Here is a 19,816-nt window from a genome sequence, read left to right on the forward strand (position 1 = left end):
ATTTAATGATTCTCTTTTCATTTTATATTGAATTTGAAATTACCGTGTAGCTGAAACCAGTTGCAAAAAGTATGACATTTCTGGTCAGCTGTTTAATATACTGAAGCTTTACAACAATTCCAGCAACAAAGCCCTTTGGATGAATTGGGCATATGTAAAATCTCAGTTTCCCTAATGATTTGGGGATGTCATAGTTTCCTTCTTCTGATGTGGTTTTAAAATGAAAATTTACAAGCAGGAAAAAAGGAAGAAGCCAGCTTCCAAAGCCAACCAGACTTTGTGGAGGCCAATAAAAAAAAATCAGGTCATTGCAATAAAAGTAAGGTTATCCATTTCTTTTTTAAGTTAGAAAACAACAACCTGTCTAAGCACAAAGGTTGGAAGTTAGCCATGTTATTGCTATTATTGTTAACTGAAATCACTTTAGCTACCATTTACCCTTTCTTCTTTCATACATTCTAACATTTTTAGGAAGCAGTGCCCACACACAAATCTGTTCACATTTTATGACCAACGCAAAATTGGCTTACAGTCGTCTCTAAGAGGAAAAATAAAAAATGAGCAAGTGTGGAATTAAGGCACGCTATATGTTTTATTTTCCAGCAAACAATCTGCTTAACCTTTTCACAGAAATGAGAAAGTTAATTAGTTAGTGAGACTTGAGGTATCATCCCAATATTTGTTTACAAAACAAGTTAGGAAGCATGAAAGTGGCTTGGCATAAAGTCTGGGGGTGGAATGAGCCCTAGCAGTGTGGTTTTCTTTTATTGCCTCACATCAGATGGCCACGGTTCTTTATGAGGCACAATAGTGTTTGAGTCCAGTGTGCGTTGCTGCTTTTGCCACTCTAAATTCTACAAATCAACTGCAAATTCAATCTTTATTTGCTTTAATAACTTATAGGCTGCCTTTCAACATAAAAGCTTTCCCAAGGTGACTTACGATCAGTATATTTAGCAGTGTTTCTTAAACCAAAAACCAAACATTTTAGGCTAAAAGAGGAACACAGAACCGTTCCTAAACCAGAATAATTTTTTAACTATTCAAAACAGAGAGCTGTGATTTTTTTTCTTGGAGGCAAGAATTCAATCCTTTTAGACCTCAGGCTGATGGCAGGGACCAGAGCATACATTCCTTTGAAGAAAGGCTATGGACTTGTATGTCCCTTTATATATCAGCTGCCGTGAGACAAACCACCTACTATAGACCAATCCTCAGTTAATCATGGAATTTGCTTTGGAAGTGGAAATGGGTTCTCATTCTTCCACATGCTCCAGGTGTTAATGTGGTCAAGTTCTGTGGAACTATAGGCACACACTGTTGAAATTCTTAGCTACTTCTCAAATACCATCTCAGCCACAAACTCTTTAGGCAAGGTGTTGTCCATTAGTCTTAGCCTCCCATCTCTAATAATAATCCAAAATAATTATGTACATGGTTCCCCAACAGATACAGCTTGTTTCATCCAAGTACCTTATTATGTAATGCTGAGAATGCTGAACCCTGGAAAAGGTTTTTACTGGGCTCTCACCCCATAAATGCCTCCCAGCAACTGCTCATAAGACTGACAGTTTTGAAAATGACACAACTTTTATAAAATGCCTAGCCAGTGTGGTGTAGTGGTTAAGAGCGGTAGTCACGTAATCTGGGTAACCGGGTTCGCGTCTCCGCTCCTCCACATGCAGCTGCTGGGTGACCTTGGGCCAGTCACACTTCTGTGAAGTCTCTCAGCCCCACTCACCTCACAGAGTGTTTGTTGTGGGGGAGGAAGGGAAAGGAGAATGTTAGCCGCTTTGAGACTCCTGAAGGGGAGTGAAAGGCGGGATATCAAATCCAAACTCTTCTTCTTCTTCTTCTAGCCAGCCAAACTTATAATATGCACTTTTTTGTAACAGGCTCTTGGACTGTAAGGAGCTAATGAGACTGCCATATCATACAGGAATATTGTAAGGATTTAAAAAAAAATTATGTAGTTGAAGTTCTTTCACATATTAAAGGCACCATGTGATTGAAAGCCTCCCCTGCATATTTCTTTTGATGAATGGTATATCAACAATACCTTTCTTTGAAACCAACAATGCACCTATTCTTGTAAATTTTCAGTAACTCACCAAAGAGAAAGTACTTAGTTTGGCACAATTTTTATTATGGATTTCAAGAATCATGTGATTTTCAGTAGTGGCATGAAGAATTCATATCGGCTTGCTACTTTTATCCAAGATCGCTGTATTTTCACAGTGCACTTTATGAAACCTAGAATAGAATTATCTTTTTGTTCTGGGATTCTGTATATAGTCTCCAGCAGGGACCTAATTATTGTTGCTGATTGAGATATGTTTTCAGTAGATGTCGTACTTCTTTTAAGGAGTCACTTATAAAGGTAAAAACAAGAAGTCTAGGCTCAATATTTGTGTTTTGAATTATCTAGACCATGTGGGAATATGCAGCATACCTTCCCCCCTTTTACAGTATATAGTGCAATGTTTCTACTTCATAGCCCACAAGAGGATTATAATATAAATTTAAAAAGTACTTTCTTAGTGGATATTTTGACATTTTTAAGCACTGAAAATATGACTGGAACAGTGTAGTGTTAACATTTTGGAAAGCCTTTTTATAATAGAAATGCTAATATGTGCATAAAAGTGGAAGCCCACAACCAAATGTTTTACTGTATTCTTGGGTCCTAATATCTATTTACAGTTCCAGATAGTCTGCAACATCAACATTAGTTGAGACTCACAAGGGTTGGGGAGGCGACATTTTCCCCACCCTCCTAAAACCTTTCCCCTTTGTGTTATATAGCAGTGAGGGATTCATGTTTGGAGTAGCTGCCAGCTCTGAACCTGAGTCCTGTCCAGCACTGGATAAAGTTTCTGGAAAATGAAAAATTACAAAGGTGTCCCCCTCCTGTAACATCTCTCTGTAGCACAGGAAGGAGAAGTGTTTATTTTGTTTGTAACTTCATGTCTCCCAACCGCTCCAGAACATTGACAATGTCAGGGGCTTGGGTAGACCAAGTCCCTCCTTCCTTTTTGTTCCAAACTGACACTAAACTACCATCAACATTCCATGGCAACCAGTTTCCTCCCCTTCTTCTTCAACTGCACCCCAACATCATGCAGCTGCTGAAAACCAATGAACACATAAATCTCTGTTTGTGCAGCTTGACTTTTTTCAGAAGTGTTACTTTGGATAAGGATCTCTGGCCAAGTAACAAACGACTGTACAGCAACATATGTACAGCAACTTTGCATCTATTGCTGTATTATTTTTGTTGTTAGATTACAAGGGAAATGATACGTTACATTCAACAGCCATTTAATGACATCACTCTGATAGCTTTACCAGTTTTAGCTCATTGCATTTCAAGTCACCCTAATAGAAACTCCTTTCCTGTCACAACTAAATTGTTAATTTTATCTATACCACCTATCTATACCACCTTCCACTGAAAGTCTTAAGGTGGTTTACAACAGTTTCAAGATTGCTTATGGGCTGATCTACAAAAACTAGCAACATACTCCCATGCAAGTGCTTCACATTCATGACAAGTTACAGTTTACAGACTTTTCCCCCATTAGACCATAAATTAGTTTTGTGTTGTCTGAAGTATTTCCTTTTGTCCTGAATCTCCTACCAATCAGTTTCATTGAGTGACCTGTTTCCTGTATTATGTCATACAGTTTGGTCATGGCCACTGGCTTAGATAGCTTTGAAAAACGATTAAACAAATTAAAGGAGGAAAAGAAAGAGAATTGTCTATCCACTTTCTCTATGCCATGCATAATTTTAGAAATCTTGTTCATGTCCCCCCCTCCCCAAGTTGTCCTTTTTTCCCAAAATGAAAAAGCCCCAAGCATTCTAACCTTTCTTTATAGAAGGGTTGTTCCAGTACTCTTGAATTTTTACTACTCTGGATAATTTAGTATCATCTGAAAATTTAGCCACCTCAGTGCTCACCCTAACTTCAGATCATTTGTGTAGAAGTTTTTTAAAAAAGAAAACCGGTCCCAATACAAATCCTTGGGGGATTTTACTTTTTACTTTCTTCCATTGTGAAGACTACCCTTTTATTCCTACTCCCTGCTTCTTGTTCTTTAACTTTAATGACAATATATATTCTGATTCCATGTCTGTTAAGTTTACTCCAGAGTCTGTGATGAATGACTTTGTGAAAAGCTTTTTGAAAGTTTTAAGTATGCGGTGTGTACCAGATCACTCTATGAGCATGCTCCAAAAACTCTTTTTAACGTTTGTGAACTTACCTTTGCAGAACACATGCTGGCTCTTCTTTAGCAGCATTTTTTTCTTTAATAATGCTTTGCCTACCTGCTATTTGTATGAGCAAGTTGCTCCACATAGGATTCATCTTGGTATGGTCAGCAGTATAGTATCTGCTTGGCATGCAGAAGGCCACAAGCTCCATTCCCATCATCTCCACACAGGGCTGGGAATGGGAAACCCCAAAGAGCTGCTGTCAGTAAGTGTACACATTACTGTTACACGTCACCCCAGTCTCTGAGAAGTGAGAGAATCCAGGGTTTCCAGGCACTTACCCAGGTTCAGTTACCTTGGAACAGGGGTAGAGGAAGGGGGTGCGGTAGGTGTGGTCCGCCCCGGGTGTCACCATTGAGGGGGGTGACAAAATGCCTGCAGCGCACCCAAGCCACACATCTCTCCGGGGATCCGCACTGCCCAAACGGTTGACCCGCTGCCTCTCCCCCAGCTGTAGGTCGGCTGAGTGGGAGGAGGCAGGCAGACTGGAGGCCCCGCCCTCACCCCGCCCCTATGGGTGGCTTGCTCCGCTCCTGGGCGCTCTACCCCAGGCACCCGAGCGGCTTCCTTCCCAGCTGCCTTGGAATGAAGGGCAGCAGAGACACTGGTATCTTTAGGATATATGGTTGTATTCACACATATATAACCTGGGTATAAGATAGACGGGCTCACAGCATTGACACTCTAACAGATCACAAGTTTTGATCCAGCAAAGAACAAGCATGTCTCTGTGTCTCCAGCTTTCCAGCCTGCTTCTAACTCAGCTCACACTGACTAGACTCCTATTGTTCTCTTCCTCTGGAAGCTAGGTGGGGGAGGCACACCCATTTCCTTCCTTTTCCTCACCATCACTTAGTTGTACCTCTTGCAACCTAGCGCATTCTTTTGGGATGCTGATGAGGACACTTAAGTAGCTAGCTAAGGCCATGGTCTCACCAAGAAATTTGTCTGACTTGTTCGGCAAACTCCTCTTGTTAGACTGTCACCTCACAAGATACCAGACTCGAAGAACTGGAAGGGACTCAGGACATTGTCTAGACTGACCACTACCAAACCTACAACATTACTGGCTAAGATGAACCAATGATTTGACTTGGTATAATGGAGCTTCCCATGTTCCTATGCACAATCATGGTGACACTTTATCAAGCAGCAACAATTTCTTTTCTTCTCTGGCGAACACTCGTAGCTGATAAGATTGTCTTCCATGAATGTGGTCTTAACAATGTGTCCATAAGTTACTGTGGAGGCCAATTCTGGATCCGCACATCGTTCCACAGTGGGGACATATGTTTCCAGGTGGGAGTTGATCATGGTGAGGACTTGCCAAACGTGCCTCCCTCTTAGCTTGTTTCTCTCTTTCGTCCTGAGTTCGTCCATGATGCCTTTGGTGAAGGCTGTTCTCTAACTGGAGCACTTGCAGGCCAGTGTTTATACTACATTATTTTATATTTGTTTTGAGATCGTCTTTAAACCTCTTTTGTTGTCCACCGGCATTACACTTTCCTTTCTTAAACTGGGAATAGAGTAGTTGCTTTGGAAGATGATAATCAGGCATGACCATTCCAGTGAAGTTGATGCTGAATTACATAATCTCAGTGACTACATGTTTATGGCTAGATCATATGAATAGTGCCTCAGCCTCTGAAAGAGCACCTAAATGGTTGCATTATTTGCTGATGTTTTTCTTGCCATGAGCCAATTTCCCCCATGTTACAGATGCCCAACTGGCCTCCTCTAGAAGTTGGACATTTAGTGTCACTGATCCCATGCTGTGGAACGCTCTTCCAGCAGACATTTGGCAAGCATCCGAGCTTTTGACTTTCAGGCTGACAGACTTATGCAGTTGCTTAAAATGTTATTGATTAGTCTGTCATTTTAAATGTTGTTCTGTACTGTTTTAAATAGTGTTTTGCATTTTATTGGATACATGTTGTTGTGTACAATATGTGTACATCTCAATATTTTATGAGATGGTGGGATCTAAATACTTTTATTAATGAATGAATACATAATAGAATAATTGAGTGGGAAACTGGGGTAAAAATGGAATAAGTAATAAATAAATTTAGGTAAACTACATCACTGACAAGCTCAGTAGTAGCTCTGCACACTTCTGAGGTGCATCTGTGTGTGTGTTGTCATGAACTCATGCTTTTAGGAAATTCTCTTTCATCCCTTCTGACTCAGACTATGTGTGTTGCTTATAAAAGGACAGGAATAAATAAATAAACAGAGATCATATCAACCTTTTAGCCTGGGTAGTTTTCAGCTACTAGCAAGTGCCTATTTAATGTAGTCAGGAGAGGACAATAGACAATATATAAAGCAAGGTATACATTGGATTGCAGTTTGGAATTGAAGAGAAAAATAAATATCTGTTCAATTTTTAGATTGTTTCCTGAATCGATTTAAGAATATGAAAGGGGAAATGTAACATGGTCAATTGAATGTAGAGATTTTCTTATCCCTGCTAAATGCAGATAGTGAAAATAGGGCTTTCTATGCATGCATATTGGTACACATGTTAAACTTCCATGCAGTTGGGAACCCTGCACAATCAGATTAAATATGAAGAATCTGTGCACTTTCCACTGTGTTGTTGTTGTTGTTTAGTCGTGTCCGACTCTTCGTGACCCCATGGACCAGAGCACAGCAGGCACTCCTGTCTTCCACTGCCTCCCGCCGTTTGGTCAAACTCATGCTGGTAGCTTCGAGAACACTGTCCAACCATCTCGTCCTGTCGTCCCCTTCTCCTTGTGCCCTCCATCTTTCAATCTTTCCCAACATCAGGGTCTTTTCCAGGGAGTCTTCTCTTCTCATGAGGTGGCCAAAGTATTGGAGCCTCAGCTTCAGGATCTGTCCTTCCAGTGAGCACTCAGGGCTGATTTCCTTAAGAATGGAGAGGTTTGATCTTCTTGCAGTCCGTGGAACTCTCAAGAGTCTCCTCCAGCACCATAATTCAAAAGCATCAATTCTTTGGTGATCAGCCTTCTTTATGGTCCAGCTCTCACTTCCATATATCACTACTGCGAAAATCATAGCTTTAACTATACGGACCTTTGTCAGCAAAGTGATGTCTCTGCTTTTTAAGATGCTGTCTAGGTTTGTCACTGCTTTTCTCCCAAGAAGCAGGCGGCTTTTAATTTTGTGACTGCTGTCACCATCTGCAGTGATCATGGAGCCCAAGAAAGTGAAATCTCCCACTGCCTCCATTTCTTCCCCTTCTATTTGCCGGGAGGTGATGGGACCAGTGGCCATGATCTTAGTTTTTTTTATGTTGAGCTTCAGACCATATTTTGCGCTCTCCTCTTTCATCCTCATTAAAAGGTTCTTTAATTCCTCCTCACTTTCTGCTATCAAGGTTGCATCATCTGCATATCTGAGGTTGTTAATATTTCTTCCAGCAATCTTAATTCCGGCTTGGGATTCATCCAGTCCAGTCTTCTGCATATACAGTGGTACCCCGCAAGACGAATGCCTCGCAAGACGGAAAACCCGCAAGACGAAAGGGTTTTCTGTTTTGGAGGCGCTTCGCAAGACGAATTTCCCTATGGGCTTGCATCGCAAGACGAAAGCCCATAGGGAAATGCTAGCGGTCGGGAGCAAAGACTTTCGCCCACAGCCGGCCTTCAGAAGAGGACCTCTTCTGAAGGCCGGCGGGGGGCAAAAGTCTTTGCTCCCCCCCGCCTGCCTCCCCCCCGCCTGCCCCGGGCGATCTTAAAATGCTGGCGGGCGGGAGCGAAGCGTTCGCTGCCGACCCCCAGCATTTTAAAATCTCCCCGTGTCCTGGGAAGATTTTAAAATGCTGGGGGTCGGGAGCGAAGCGCTGCCGACCCCCAGCATTTTAAAATCTCCCCGTGTCCTGGGAAGATTTTAAAATGCTGGGGGTCGGGAGCGAAGCGCTGCAGACCCCCAGCATTTTAAAATCTCCCCGTGTCCTGGGAAGATTTTAAAATGCTGGGGGTCGGGAGCGAAGCGCTGCAGACCCCCAGCATTTTAAAATCTCCCCGTGTCCTGGGAAGATTTTAAAATGCTGGGGGTCGGGAGCGAAGCGCTGCCGACCCCCAGCATTTTAAAACCTCCCCGGGACACGGGGAGATTTTAAAATGCTGGGGGTTGGCAGCGCTTCACTCCCCACCCCCAGCATTTTAAAACGCTGTTCCGAAGTGGGGAGGGGGGCGGGAACACCTGGCCCCGCCGCCCCACTTCGGAAAGCTGTTCTGAAGTGGGGCGGGGGGCGGGGACACCTGGCCCCGCCACCCCACTTCGGAAAGCTGTTCCGAAGTGGGGCGGGGGGCGGGAACACCTGGCCCCGCCGCCCCACTTCGGAAAGCTGTTCCGAAGTGGGGAGGGGGGGCGGGGACACCTGGCCCCGCCGCCCCACTTCGGAAAGCTGTTCCGAAGTGGGGCGGGGGGGCGGGGACACCTGGCCCCGCCGCCCCACTTCGGAAAGCTGTTCCGAAGTGGGGCGGGGGGGCGGGGACACCTGGCCCCGCCGCCCCACTTCGGAAAGCTGTTCCGAAGTGGGGAGGGGGCGGGAACACCTGGCCCCGCCGCCCCACTTCGGAAAGCTGTTCCGAAGTGGGGCGGGGCGGGGACACTTGGCCCGGCCGCCCCACTTCGGAAAGCTGTTCCGAAGTGGGGAGGGGGGCGGGGACACCTGGCCCCGCCGCCCCACTTCGGAAAGCTGTTCCGAAGTGGGGCGGGGGGGCGGGGACACCTGGCCCCGCCGCCCCACTTCGGAAAGCTGTTCCGAAGTGGGGAGGGGGGGCGGGAACACCTGGCCCCGCCGCCCCATTTCGGAAAGCTGTTCCGAAGTGGGGAGGGGGGCGGGAACACCTGGCCCCGCCGCCCCACTTCGGAAAGCTCTTCCGAAGTGGGGAGGGGGGCGGGAACACCTGGCCCCGCCGCCCCACTTCGGAAAGCTGTTCCGAAGTGGGGCGGGGGGCGGGGATACACCTGGCCCCGCCGCCCCACTTCGGAAAGCTCTTCCGAAGTGGGAAGGGGGGCGGGAACACCTGGCCCCGCCGCCCCACTTCGGAAAGCTGTTCTGAAGTGGGGCGGGGGGGCGGGGACACCTGGCCCCGCCACCCCACTTCGGAAAGCTGTTCCGAAGTGGGGCGGGGGGCGGGAACACCTGGCCCCGCCGCCCCACTTCGGAAAGCTGTTCCGAAGTGGGGAGGGGGGGCGGGGACACCTGGCCCCGCCGCCCCACTTCGGAAAGCTCTTCCGAAGTGGGGAGGGGGGGCGGGAACACACCTGGCCCCGCCGCCCCACTTCGGAAAGCTGTTCCGAAGTGGGGCGGGGGGGCGGGGACACCTGGCCCCGCCGCCCCACTTCGGAAAGCTCTTCCGAAGTGGGGAGGGGGGGCGGGGACACCTGCCCCATCCGCCCCACTTCGGAAAGCTGTTCCGAAGTGGGGCGGGGGGCGGGAACACCTTCTGAAGGCGGGCAGGGGGCGAAAGTCTTTGTCCCCCCTGCCTGCCTTCCCAGGGGCTTTTAAATCGCCCCGGACAGCGGAGAAGTCCTCCGCTGTCCGGAGCGATTTTAAAATGCCGCCAGCCAGCATTTTAAGATAGCCCCGCACAGCGGAGAAGTCCTCCGCTGTCCCAGGGTTTTTTAAAATGCTGGGGGTGGGAAGAAAAGCCCTTGTCCCCCCCCCAAGCCTTCAGAAGAGGTCCGGGGACAGACTGTCCCCGGACCTGGCCTGAAGGTGGTTTCCCTAGGAACGCATTAATTGATTTTCAATGCATTCCTATGGGAAACCGTGCATCGCAAGACGAAAAAACCGCAAGACGAAGAGAATTGCGGAACGAATTAATTTCGTCTTGCGAGGCACCACTGTAAGTTAAATAAGCAGGAAGACAATATACAGCCTTGTCGAACTCCTTTCCCAATTTTGAACCAATCAGTTGTTCCATATCCAGTTCTAACTGTAGCTTCTTGTCCCACATAGAGATATCTCAGGAGACAGATGAGGTGATCAGGCACTTCCACTGTACACACATTCAAATGCAGTTCTTGCTTTAATACAGAGGCAGAGGCAGCTAACCTGATCCTATAACTTGCATGTGTTTTGTATAGCTGTGAAGCCAAGCATATCAAGGGGCTATAGTGTTGGGGTTTTGTTTGTTTGTTTACTGCAATGGATATTCCTTTAATGAATACAGAACAGGTGGCATTTATTGGACAGAAATTTATTGAACAAAAATAGATTTCTACTTGTAGGAAGTTCTGACTGCTGAATTTTTGCTTGTTGGCTGGCTGTTAAAAGCAGTCAGAAGACAGTTGCAGTCCTACATTTGCACCTTCTTCCCAGATCGAACTGCTCAGAGCTCAAACTAGATAGTAACATTCATCAGCTTTCTTTTCTTGAGAAATGATGCCATCATGTGGCCATTTTTATGTACACATTGAAGAAAAAAATCAGGTGTTTTGAATTTCCCTTTAGCTAACTTTATTGCTTATAATCCATCAACAGATTAACTACCACGTAAAATAAACAGTATCTTAATTCATTGAATGTGTTACTTGAAAGAATATTAGATTAAGGAATTGGTTTTAACACAGATAAATAATTTCTTTGGAATTGTTAATGGATTATTGGCAATAGTGCAATAAGATCTGAAATCATTTTACAAGAAGTTCTGATTAAGTTTCTTTTCAAAACTGACACTGTTAATCATCTTTCATTTACATTATGCTTACAACTAAGCTCTAGCATTTTTTAATAATCAGATTTTAAAGCTACTTAACAAGAATATTTTGGAATATGAAAATTTCAGAATTCTCTTTGGTTATTGGGGTTTAGTCTAATAATTAGTCAGAATTTTACTAGAATTATACTACTTTGGTTTGCAACTGTATGCATGCTTTTAATATAAGTGTAGCCCATTATGGAAATAAGTTAAGTTTAAGTCAGGAACTCAAGTCCAATTAACTGAAATCTAGTATTCTATCTGAATCTACAGCCTTAGTCACCCTTGTAAATCATAATTACTAGGCTCTGTGCAGCTCCAAGTAACATTTCATGCACACTCAAACACTACAATTAACAGTTCCGCCATTCAGAATTCAGTACCTTCCTCTTCTTTTAAAGTGGTTGTGTTAGCATAAAGGATCTGACATAATCTGATGTTTCATTCCAAACAGAATGGTACATGCATATTCCTGACTATTAGTATGTTTTAAAGGGATAACAAAAACATTTTCCAGACCCTTGCCCGCAGGATAAAATCCCCTTGTCAGCCCCTGTCAGCATTCTGAAAGTATGACACATGTGCACAATCTGTGTTATATCACCCCTCCCTCCAGGCTATATGACCATTCATTGCTGGCTCGGGTAAGAATAGCCTTTGCATTTTCACACCCTTTCATTTGTGTGCCATTTCTGAATCAACCTGCTTTCACAAAAAGGAACAAACTCTTATACAGTAGTTTCTCAAGCAGAGTCCATTGGGATTTCTATGTTGATATTCACTGGGCAAAAGAGGGTCAGTTAACAAAGGCTGCTTCAATTCACAGAAACATTTCCCACTGTATTAACTTTAAAGAAAGTGGCAGGTCTGGGAACAGAATGAGACAGGAGTCCTTTCTTCTTCTTTGTTCTGAATATTCTATGCAGTGACAATTAGGTGAGTGAGTGAATTGATTTGTATATTTATCAGTTAAAGAGTATTTCAGATGTATGGATTATTTATTTGGATGCCATTTTTAAATGAATATTCTTAGTAGCCTGCGATGCACTTCTTTACCTTTGGCTTTGTTTCTGTAAAAGTGTCTTCATTCTGCCCCATTCCTGATACCGAAATTGGTGAATAATGAAGTGTTTGATTTAGTACATGTCAAAAGTAAGGCCACTCTGAGACAGGATTAAGCCCAAAAGGCTTGAAGGCCCCTGCTTATCATTGAACTGGGCTATTTAAGCCTATTTTTCACACTCATTTTTGACAAGATGGCTTTTACCAGTCATTTTCAGATGGCAACCCTTTCTTCTGAATGTACCACACCTGGTGAGACATTAGATCCATGTCATCATGTATATTTCTCATGTACCGGAGAATGATTTCTTAAACAATTCTCTATGACATGGTAGATTTCAGCTGATGAGGGTACAGTTGGAGGTAATTGCCACTATGCAACAGTAATGAACGGAAGCCAGCTGTTTTGCTATATCAAAAGTGGTTGCAAAATCTGGTCTTCCTTTAGGAACCCCTTTTCTTCAGGGGATGAGTTTCTTAGGCTTATTTTTTCTCTCCATCAGTCTTGCTTTTCTTTACTATTTACAAATTAATCCCTTTTCTTCCTCTTTTTCCTCTTGCGAGAGGGCAACTGGGGGTGGAGACATGGTATTAACCCCTGTCCTTTGCAAACATGGGTTCAAACCCTCACTTCTGGAAGCAAAGTTGCTTAGGGGAGCAGCTTGAAATGGGCAGGGAAGGGTTTAAATATCCTCTCCCTTCTCCACTCTGCCCCTCTGAAGTGGATTTTATTCTTTGAAGGAAATAATGTTGAGGGTTTAATAGGCATATTTAAGTTTCATATGTAGTTACACCCTATATATATTTCAGGAGTTGTGAGTTGCATACATACTATCGTCTGTTGTCTGGTTATGAATATATTGAACATATCTGGGGACTTGGGAGAAGGTGTTTGCTTTACACCTAGAAAAATTGCTTATGAAACGTAAACGTGGGTGGGGTTTTAAATTCTCTAGACCTCTTATTCCAGAACAATTTTGCCTTTCACACTTAACATTTTAATTGCAGGTTATGAATAAAGGTGCATTCAGAAAGGGCACAGTAATCAAATGCAACTGTAGTTCTTATCCTGGGAGGCAATGAATGGAGGTGGGTGGAAATTAACATAGGTTATGTTGAAAACTGGGGTAACACTGGTGAACTAAAAACAATTGATACATGATGTGTGAAGTGGCTCCCAGACTTAAAGGAACTGTAATTTCCAATGAGGTCCTGGTGGTTCTCGATAGTGTAGCCTACTTGGCGGTGGTGGCAGTGAGACACTGTGAGGATTCAGAGGTTTTCTGCAGAGCCGGCTCTACTGTTACCCAACAGCCTCATGTGGCAGATGCTGGAGTGGGGGTGGGAGGAGAGAAAGTGTTTGAGAGCAGAGCTAGTCTGCTCCCCTTAGGGAGAGTGTAAGATGTCGCTTTACCTTTGTGGAAATCTGATTCAGCTGCCATTCCAGCCAGTTTCTGTCCAAGTCATGGGAGGGCACCATCTTGTCCTAGGCTTTGGGGAAGCCCTCAGTTTTGGTTTCTTAATTTGAGGCTAGGCTGGCCAACAGCTGTGTCGTTAGATGCCCTTCCCTTCCCCTGGCAGTTAAGTACATTTTACCCCGCCTCCTCACAGATGATAATGTGGGTGCCAGCTTAATCATGGTGGGTTTCAGGCACAGCAGTTGCATACAGTAGCATTTGCCAACCAGGTGCCCTCCGGATGTTTCATCTGGACTACAGCTCCCATCAGTCCTATCATCATATTTGACAAGCTCCATCAGGCCTCTTTGCTCACTCCATCAGCTCTGGGGTGAAGGCCAGCTCCATCAGACACCTTCTGTGCCTGAACTGTAACAGCGGGTCATTATAGGAGCAACTGTTTAAGAACTGGTGCCCGGATTGTGGTTATGATTTTCCCGCTCCCTCCCTGTCCCTTTTCCCTTGGATGTTGTGGGTTTGTTTATTGCCAGCCTGAGAGTAGGGACTGCCTTGCATGTATGTAGCTCTGGGAGCTGCTTTGCCTGAAAAGTGAGATCCAAATGTAGTAAAAGATAAAAATAAACACAAACCTATAACCAATGTCTTAAACAATATTGCTAGATTTTCTCCCAGACATAGTGGAGCTGTAATTCCATTGGCATAAGGCCACCCGAAGCATTCATTTATCAATAATTAAACTGCTATGTTTCTCCTGTGAGAAAGTTAAACAAACCATTACTTAAGCTGGCATTAAAATTGGTTTTAGTACTGGTAGATAGTAAATATTTTGATCTGTACATCCACAACTAAATATAGTTATGCAGACACTTCTTACTTCATCTTCCATATGTGTTTAAAGGGGAATGTGTAGGAACATACATGTTCTCCTGTCTGTATTTCTGAAGGCACTTGGAAAGAACACTGAACTCTTCATTATTGGGAAGGCGAAATGGTTGGCATGATTACCTAATTCACTTTCTAATTAAGGAGGCTACGCACACCTCAAATCTTAGTGAATTTCTATTTTTTGCCTAAGCTTCCTAATATTCTTTAAAGCTGAGCAAGAAAATTCTGAACTGAAGTTTTCCCAGACTAAAGAATTTCAACATTACACAATGGGGGAGTCGGAACATGCCTGTATCAGCATCTCATCTGCCTTTCTATTGTGCCTTTTCCATTACTGCAGGTAACATTAGTTGCAAGGGGATGACAGAGCGCATTCATAGCATCAATCTCCACAACTTCAGCAATTCTGTGCTCGAGACCCTCAACGAGCAACGCAACCGTGGCCACTTCTGTGATGTGACGGTCCGCATCCACGGGAGCATGCTGCGCGCCCACCGTTGTGTGCTGGCGGCCGGCAGTCCCTTCTTCCAGGACAAGCTGCTACTGGGCTACAGCGATATTGAAATTCCTTCTGTGGTGTCAGTCCAGTCAGTACAAAAGCTCATTGACTTCATGTACAGCGGGGTGCTACGGGTCTCGCAGTCAGAGGCCTTGCAGATCCTCACAGCAGCCAGCATCCTTCAGATCAAGACTGTGATTGACGAGTGCACCCGGATTGTGTCACAGAATGTGGGCGACATCTATCCAGTGATCCAGGATTCTGCCCAGGAGACACCGCGAGGAACTCCTGAGTCAGCCACTTCAGGACAGAGCAGTGATACAGAGTCCGGCTACCTGCAAAGTCACTCACAGCACAGTGTAGACAGGATCTATTCAGCATTGTATGCCTGTTCTATGCAGAATGGTAGCGGAGAGCGTTCATTCTACAGTGGAGCAGTGGTCAGCCACCATGAAACAGCGCTGGGACTTTCCAGAGACCATCGTATAGAAGACCCAAGCTGGATTACACGGATCCATGAGCGCTCACAGCAGATGGAGCGGTATCTCTCCACTACTCCAGAAACTACACACTGCCGGAAGCAACCACGTCCAGTTCGGATCCAGACCCTCATGGGCAATATTCACATCAAGCAAGAGATGGAGGATGACTATGACTACTATGGACAGCAGAGGGTACAGATCCTAGAGCGAAATGAATCTGAAGAATGCACTGAGGATACAGATCAAGCAGAAGGCACTGAGAGTGAGCCCAAGGGGGAAAGCTTTGACTCAGGAGTCAGTTCCTCTATTGGCACTGAGCCTGATTCTGTTGAGCAGCAATTCATAACTGGTCTAAGCCGAGAAGGTCAGCAAGACCCTCCTCAAGCAGAACAAAATGATGCTTCTGCTGAAGGCATTCAGCAGCAGCACATAGATGCCAACTCTTCCTCACCGGAGAGAGGCAATGACATTGAAAGGGACAGCACACTGCTCACTGTAAGCAACAGTACTGAAAAGGGGACTTTGCAGCCTTCTATCACTACGACTGTTGCCCAAACATTGCCAAGCACCCAGCTCTACTTACGCCAGACAGAAACCCTCACCAGCAATCTGAGGATGCCGCTGACCCTGACCAGCAACACACAAGTCATTGGCACAGCTGGCAATACCTACCTGCCTGCACTGTTTACTACACAGTCTGCTGGCAGTGGTCCTAAGCCTTTCCTCTTCAGCCTGCCCCAACCCTTAGGCCAACAGACACAGTTTGTGACAGTCTCCCAGCCTGGTCTGTCAACCTTTACTGCTCAACTGCCAGCCCCACAGCCCCTGGCTCCTTCTGCAGGCCACAGCACAGCAGGTGGGCAGGGTGAAAAAAAGCCTTATGAGTGCACCCTCTGCAACAAGACTTTCACCGCCAAACAGAATTATGTCAAGCACATGTTTGTACATACAGGTAAGTGTGTGCCTCTTATTTGTGAGGCTGTAGGCTCAGAGAGGAAAAACCTTTATAAATATGCAGTCGGTTAGAAGAGATATTCTTCTATTTAACACCCTCATGTTGTATTTAAATAATAATAATAATAATAATAATAGTCATATGATGCTGAAAGAATTCATAATTGTCTCTTTCAGCATCTTATTCTCATATATTGTAAAAGCACCTCAGTTTGTTCTCAGACAAGCGGAGAAAAAATTCTTACAATTCTTCTGAAATGATATAGAAAGAGTAGGAAAGAACATTAAAAAGTCAGATAAAATAAGGCAATGAACAGGAAGGTAGGAAGTCTAATGGGATGGGAGAATGGGGCAGCTTCAGAGCTGCAAAGGCGAAGATTGCTGGTTGCCCACCTATGCAATACAGTAGCACATCTTCTTGAGAACAAATGAAAATTAAATGCTAGAACAGGTAAAGTTTTGTATCATAAGCAAGTTTTAGAGCTGTAAATATCTTTGAGAACTATTCTAAAACCCCTAAATGTAGGATCTTTCATGCCAAAAACTTTCATCATGAATCTGGATAAAAATAAATCCCAAAGTATACATTTTCCAATCTTTGTGGGAAGAAAATTTCAGTGACCTAGCTTGGAAAACTGATAAGTTTGAGAAGTGGGCACTAGCCTATGAAAAAGCAGGCCACCAAATACTGTCAGTTTTTAAGGTGATAAGGAGATCCTGCTCCTTATACTTTATTTTGTAATTTAATTTCTTGGCTGGGAAATTAATATAGTCACTTACCTGGCGAAAATTCACTGTCGAAAGATACAAAGTGAAAAATGTAACTTTCAGTGTAAACACACTTTTGAAAGTGTCTCCTTAACCTGTAAAGAGAAGCAACATAGTCCATTTGTTTGGGAAGATAAATGATACCAAAGGAAGTTATAGCAAGGTGCGGGGGGCGGTATAGTATGTTAGGAGACGGTGCCACACCTCACCAACTGTCACTTCTAAGATATATGTCTCATACTTCACTATGGATGCAGCTACAGCAAAGGCATGATCCCCTAATTCCATTTTTGATGCCTTGCTGTAAAGTAGCTACCAGTTGCTGCTGTGTGCTACACAGAGTGGGTTGAACCTTTAGCCAAGTGTTAATGTCGAAATGTATTAACCAGTGCTTTTTTCTGGGGGGGGGGGGACACAGGGGTACGCATACCCCTAAACATTTTGTGAATCTAAGTTTGGCCTCATTGAGGGGCAGTATTTCAATATGAGTAGGAAAATGAGAGTACCCCCTAAACATTTTTTAAGAAAACAAAGCACTGGCATTAACAGAAAGGTTTTGTATGTTTTGAATAATATATTTCCCTTTATTAACATGATTTTTAAAAGTGTTTTAACTGATATTCAAAATTGCTAGCTAGCTAAATAAACAGTAATCCAGTGAAGCAAAACTCCCTGGTCTGTATGTCCTGTGTTAAAATATAGCGTGCTCTAAGAAGGTTATCTAACCCAGCTATACATTAATATCCACAGCATAACAAAACCAACAATTCTTGTAGGCTGAAACAATACTGACGAGAAGGCCAAGAAACCATCACTCTGTTCTTCATTTTGGCCAAGTTACTTTATATTTGTGTTCATTTTCTGTTGTTTGAGAAAATGAGTTATCACCTTCAATTGAAGTAAGAGAGAAAAAACATCACATACAATAAAAGTAGATACTGATTTCCAAGAAAGCTCTCCTCCCTAACCGTTGTTCTATAATTATAACAAAAAGAAGTAGCTAATTCGTTAGAGAACTTATTCAGTGTTATTTTTTCCCCTCCCCGGTTCTCTCTTTCTCCCCATCTTTTCCTCTCCCCTTATGCTATGATGCAGGTGAGAAGCCGCACCAATGCAGCATTTGTTGGCGATCCTTCTCCCTAAAGGATTACCTAATCAAACACATGGTGACTCACACCGGTGTCAGAGCCTACCAATGCAGCATCTGTAACAAGCGTTTTACCCAGAAGAGCTCCCTAAATGTGCACATGCGGCTCCACCGTGGGGAAAAATCCTATGAATGCTACATCTGCAAGAAAAAATTCTCACACAAGACCCTGCTCGAAAGACACGTGGCTCTTCATAGTGCCACAAATGGAACACCTAGCACAACGGGCACTGGTGCAAGGGCTCTTCCCACTGGAGTGATGGCCTGCGCAGAGGGAACCACATATGTCTGCTCCGTCTGTCCTGCTAAGTTTGACCAAATTGAGCATTTCAATGACCACATGAGGATGCATGTTTCAGATGGATAAGTAAAATCTATTCTGTTATGAACAACAACAAAGCCCAACCAGAGAAACAACAACAAAAAGCTATGGCACTAGAATTTAATATTTTTTTTTTCATTTTTACTTTTTTGTTTGTTTATTTTCATTTCATTTTTGTACTACATGAAGAACTGTTTTTTGCCTGCTGGTACATTACATTTCTGGAAGCTGGGTGAATAGTAATTAGCTCAGCCTTCCTTTGATGGTGGCCTTAAGGCCAGATAGTGCTTCAAGAGATCTACTGGTTGGATCTCTAGCTACTGGCCTCTAAATACAACCCTTCTTTACTACAAAAAAAAAAACTTTTTAAAAAATCTTCTTTGTCACTTGTGAAGAGCACTACACACAAAAAAACCCCAACAACTAGAGGAGAAATATGTTATGAAATCTACAAGGCCTACTGTCGTAAGTACACCGCTTACAGTGTTTCAATGGACAGATTCACAATTCTGACCGCTTTGGACTTCACAGTATCCAGTTAAAACTGTGGAATAGAACCGTATGGTTGAGCAGCAACCACAGAAAATGGGCCCTATTGGATTCCACCATTAGTCTTGCTATCTTAAAAAAGGGCTGTGGAGAAGGGCAAGGGAGTTTGGGTTGGATGGTGTGGAGTCCCTGCAGGATGGGGAAGGAGAATAATAGGTTCCTCTTGTGGATTCTGTTCCATTCCACACATTCTGATTCATGATTCCCAACTTCTTTCCTCCCCACTAACATCAACACCATATTTCATCAAAAGCTAGGAACAATGAAGTAAGAATTGAGGTGAGCAAAGCTGGCTTTTTATGTAATTTATTCAGTGTCTTTGCTGAGCCATGGGCCTCAGCACAATCAACGGGACTTTTGCAAATATCAAAGAGAAACAGCAAAAGGAAAAGATTTCAATATTTTTTTCCCCACCTAGTGTTCTAGATACACGAAAAGGATTAGCTCCCACAATCTTTGGGGGTAGGTTTGTTTCTTTGTTTTTTTAAAAGGCTGCATCAAGATTTATTCTTGTGGAGGAAAGTGACGTAGAAAGTGGGTGGGAAGTAACTAAAAAAAAAGTTCTCAAGATTTTTTTTAATTCAGAATTTTATAGAGGGACAGATGTGGTGTTTACCAGATAGAGTGCTGATTTTTTAAAAAAATATATTTACCACAGTATTTGTGTAAAAAAACAAAAAAACAAAAGTGTAACCTTGTTAAAAGTAATTTTTGTTTTCTCTTTTGTTTTGCATACACTGCCACTAATATC

The 19,816-nt window shown here is 43.7% G+C and overlaps 1 protein-coding gene and 1 long non-coding RNA gene across 16 annotated transcripts in view; one reads left to right on the forward strand and one right to left on the reverse strand.

The window, feature by feature from the left end:
- The window catches only part of ZBTB20 (zinc finger and BTB domain containing 20), a 511,117-nt gene that overhangs the window by 466,161 nt on the left and 25,140 nt on the right, over positions 1–19,816 (forward strand). For all 14 annotated transcript variants that reach the window (XM_082221566.1, XM_082221567.1, XM_082221564.1 and 11 more), the window contains 2 exons: positions 14,685–16,277; positions 18,143–18,981. In XM_082221566.1, coding sequence (XP_082077692.1) covers positions 14,685–16,277; positions 18,143–18,561 — 2,012 coding nt within the window. In that variant the 3' untranslated portion in view covers positions 18,562–18,981. The remainder of the gene's footprint in view (positions 1–14,684; positions 16,278–18,142; positions 18,982–19,816) is intronic.
- The window catches only part of LOC309531865, a 134,981-nt gene that overhangs the window by 53,942 nt on the left and 61,223 nt on the right, over positions 1–19,816 (reverse strand). The window lies entirely within an intron of this gene.

Source organism: Podarcis vaucheri, assembly GCF_965113315.1.
Source record: "Podarcis vaucheri genome assembly, chromosome: 4".
In the NCBI taxonomy this organism is placed as follows: domain Eukaryota; kingdom Metazoa; phylum Chordata; class Lepidosauria; order Squamata; family Lacertidae; genus Podarcis; species Podarcis vaucheri.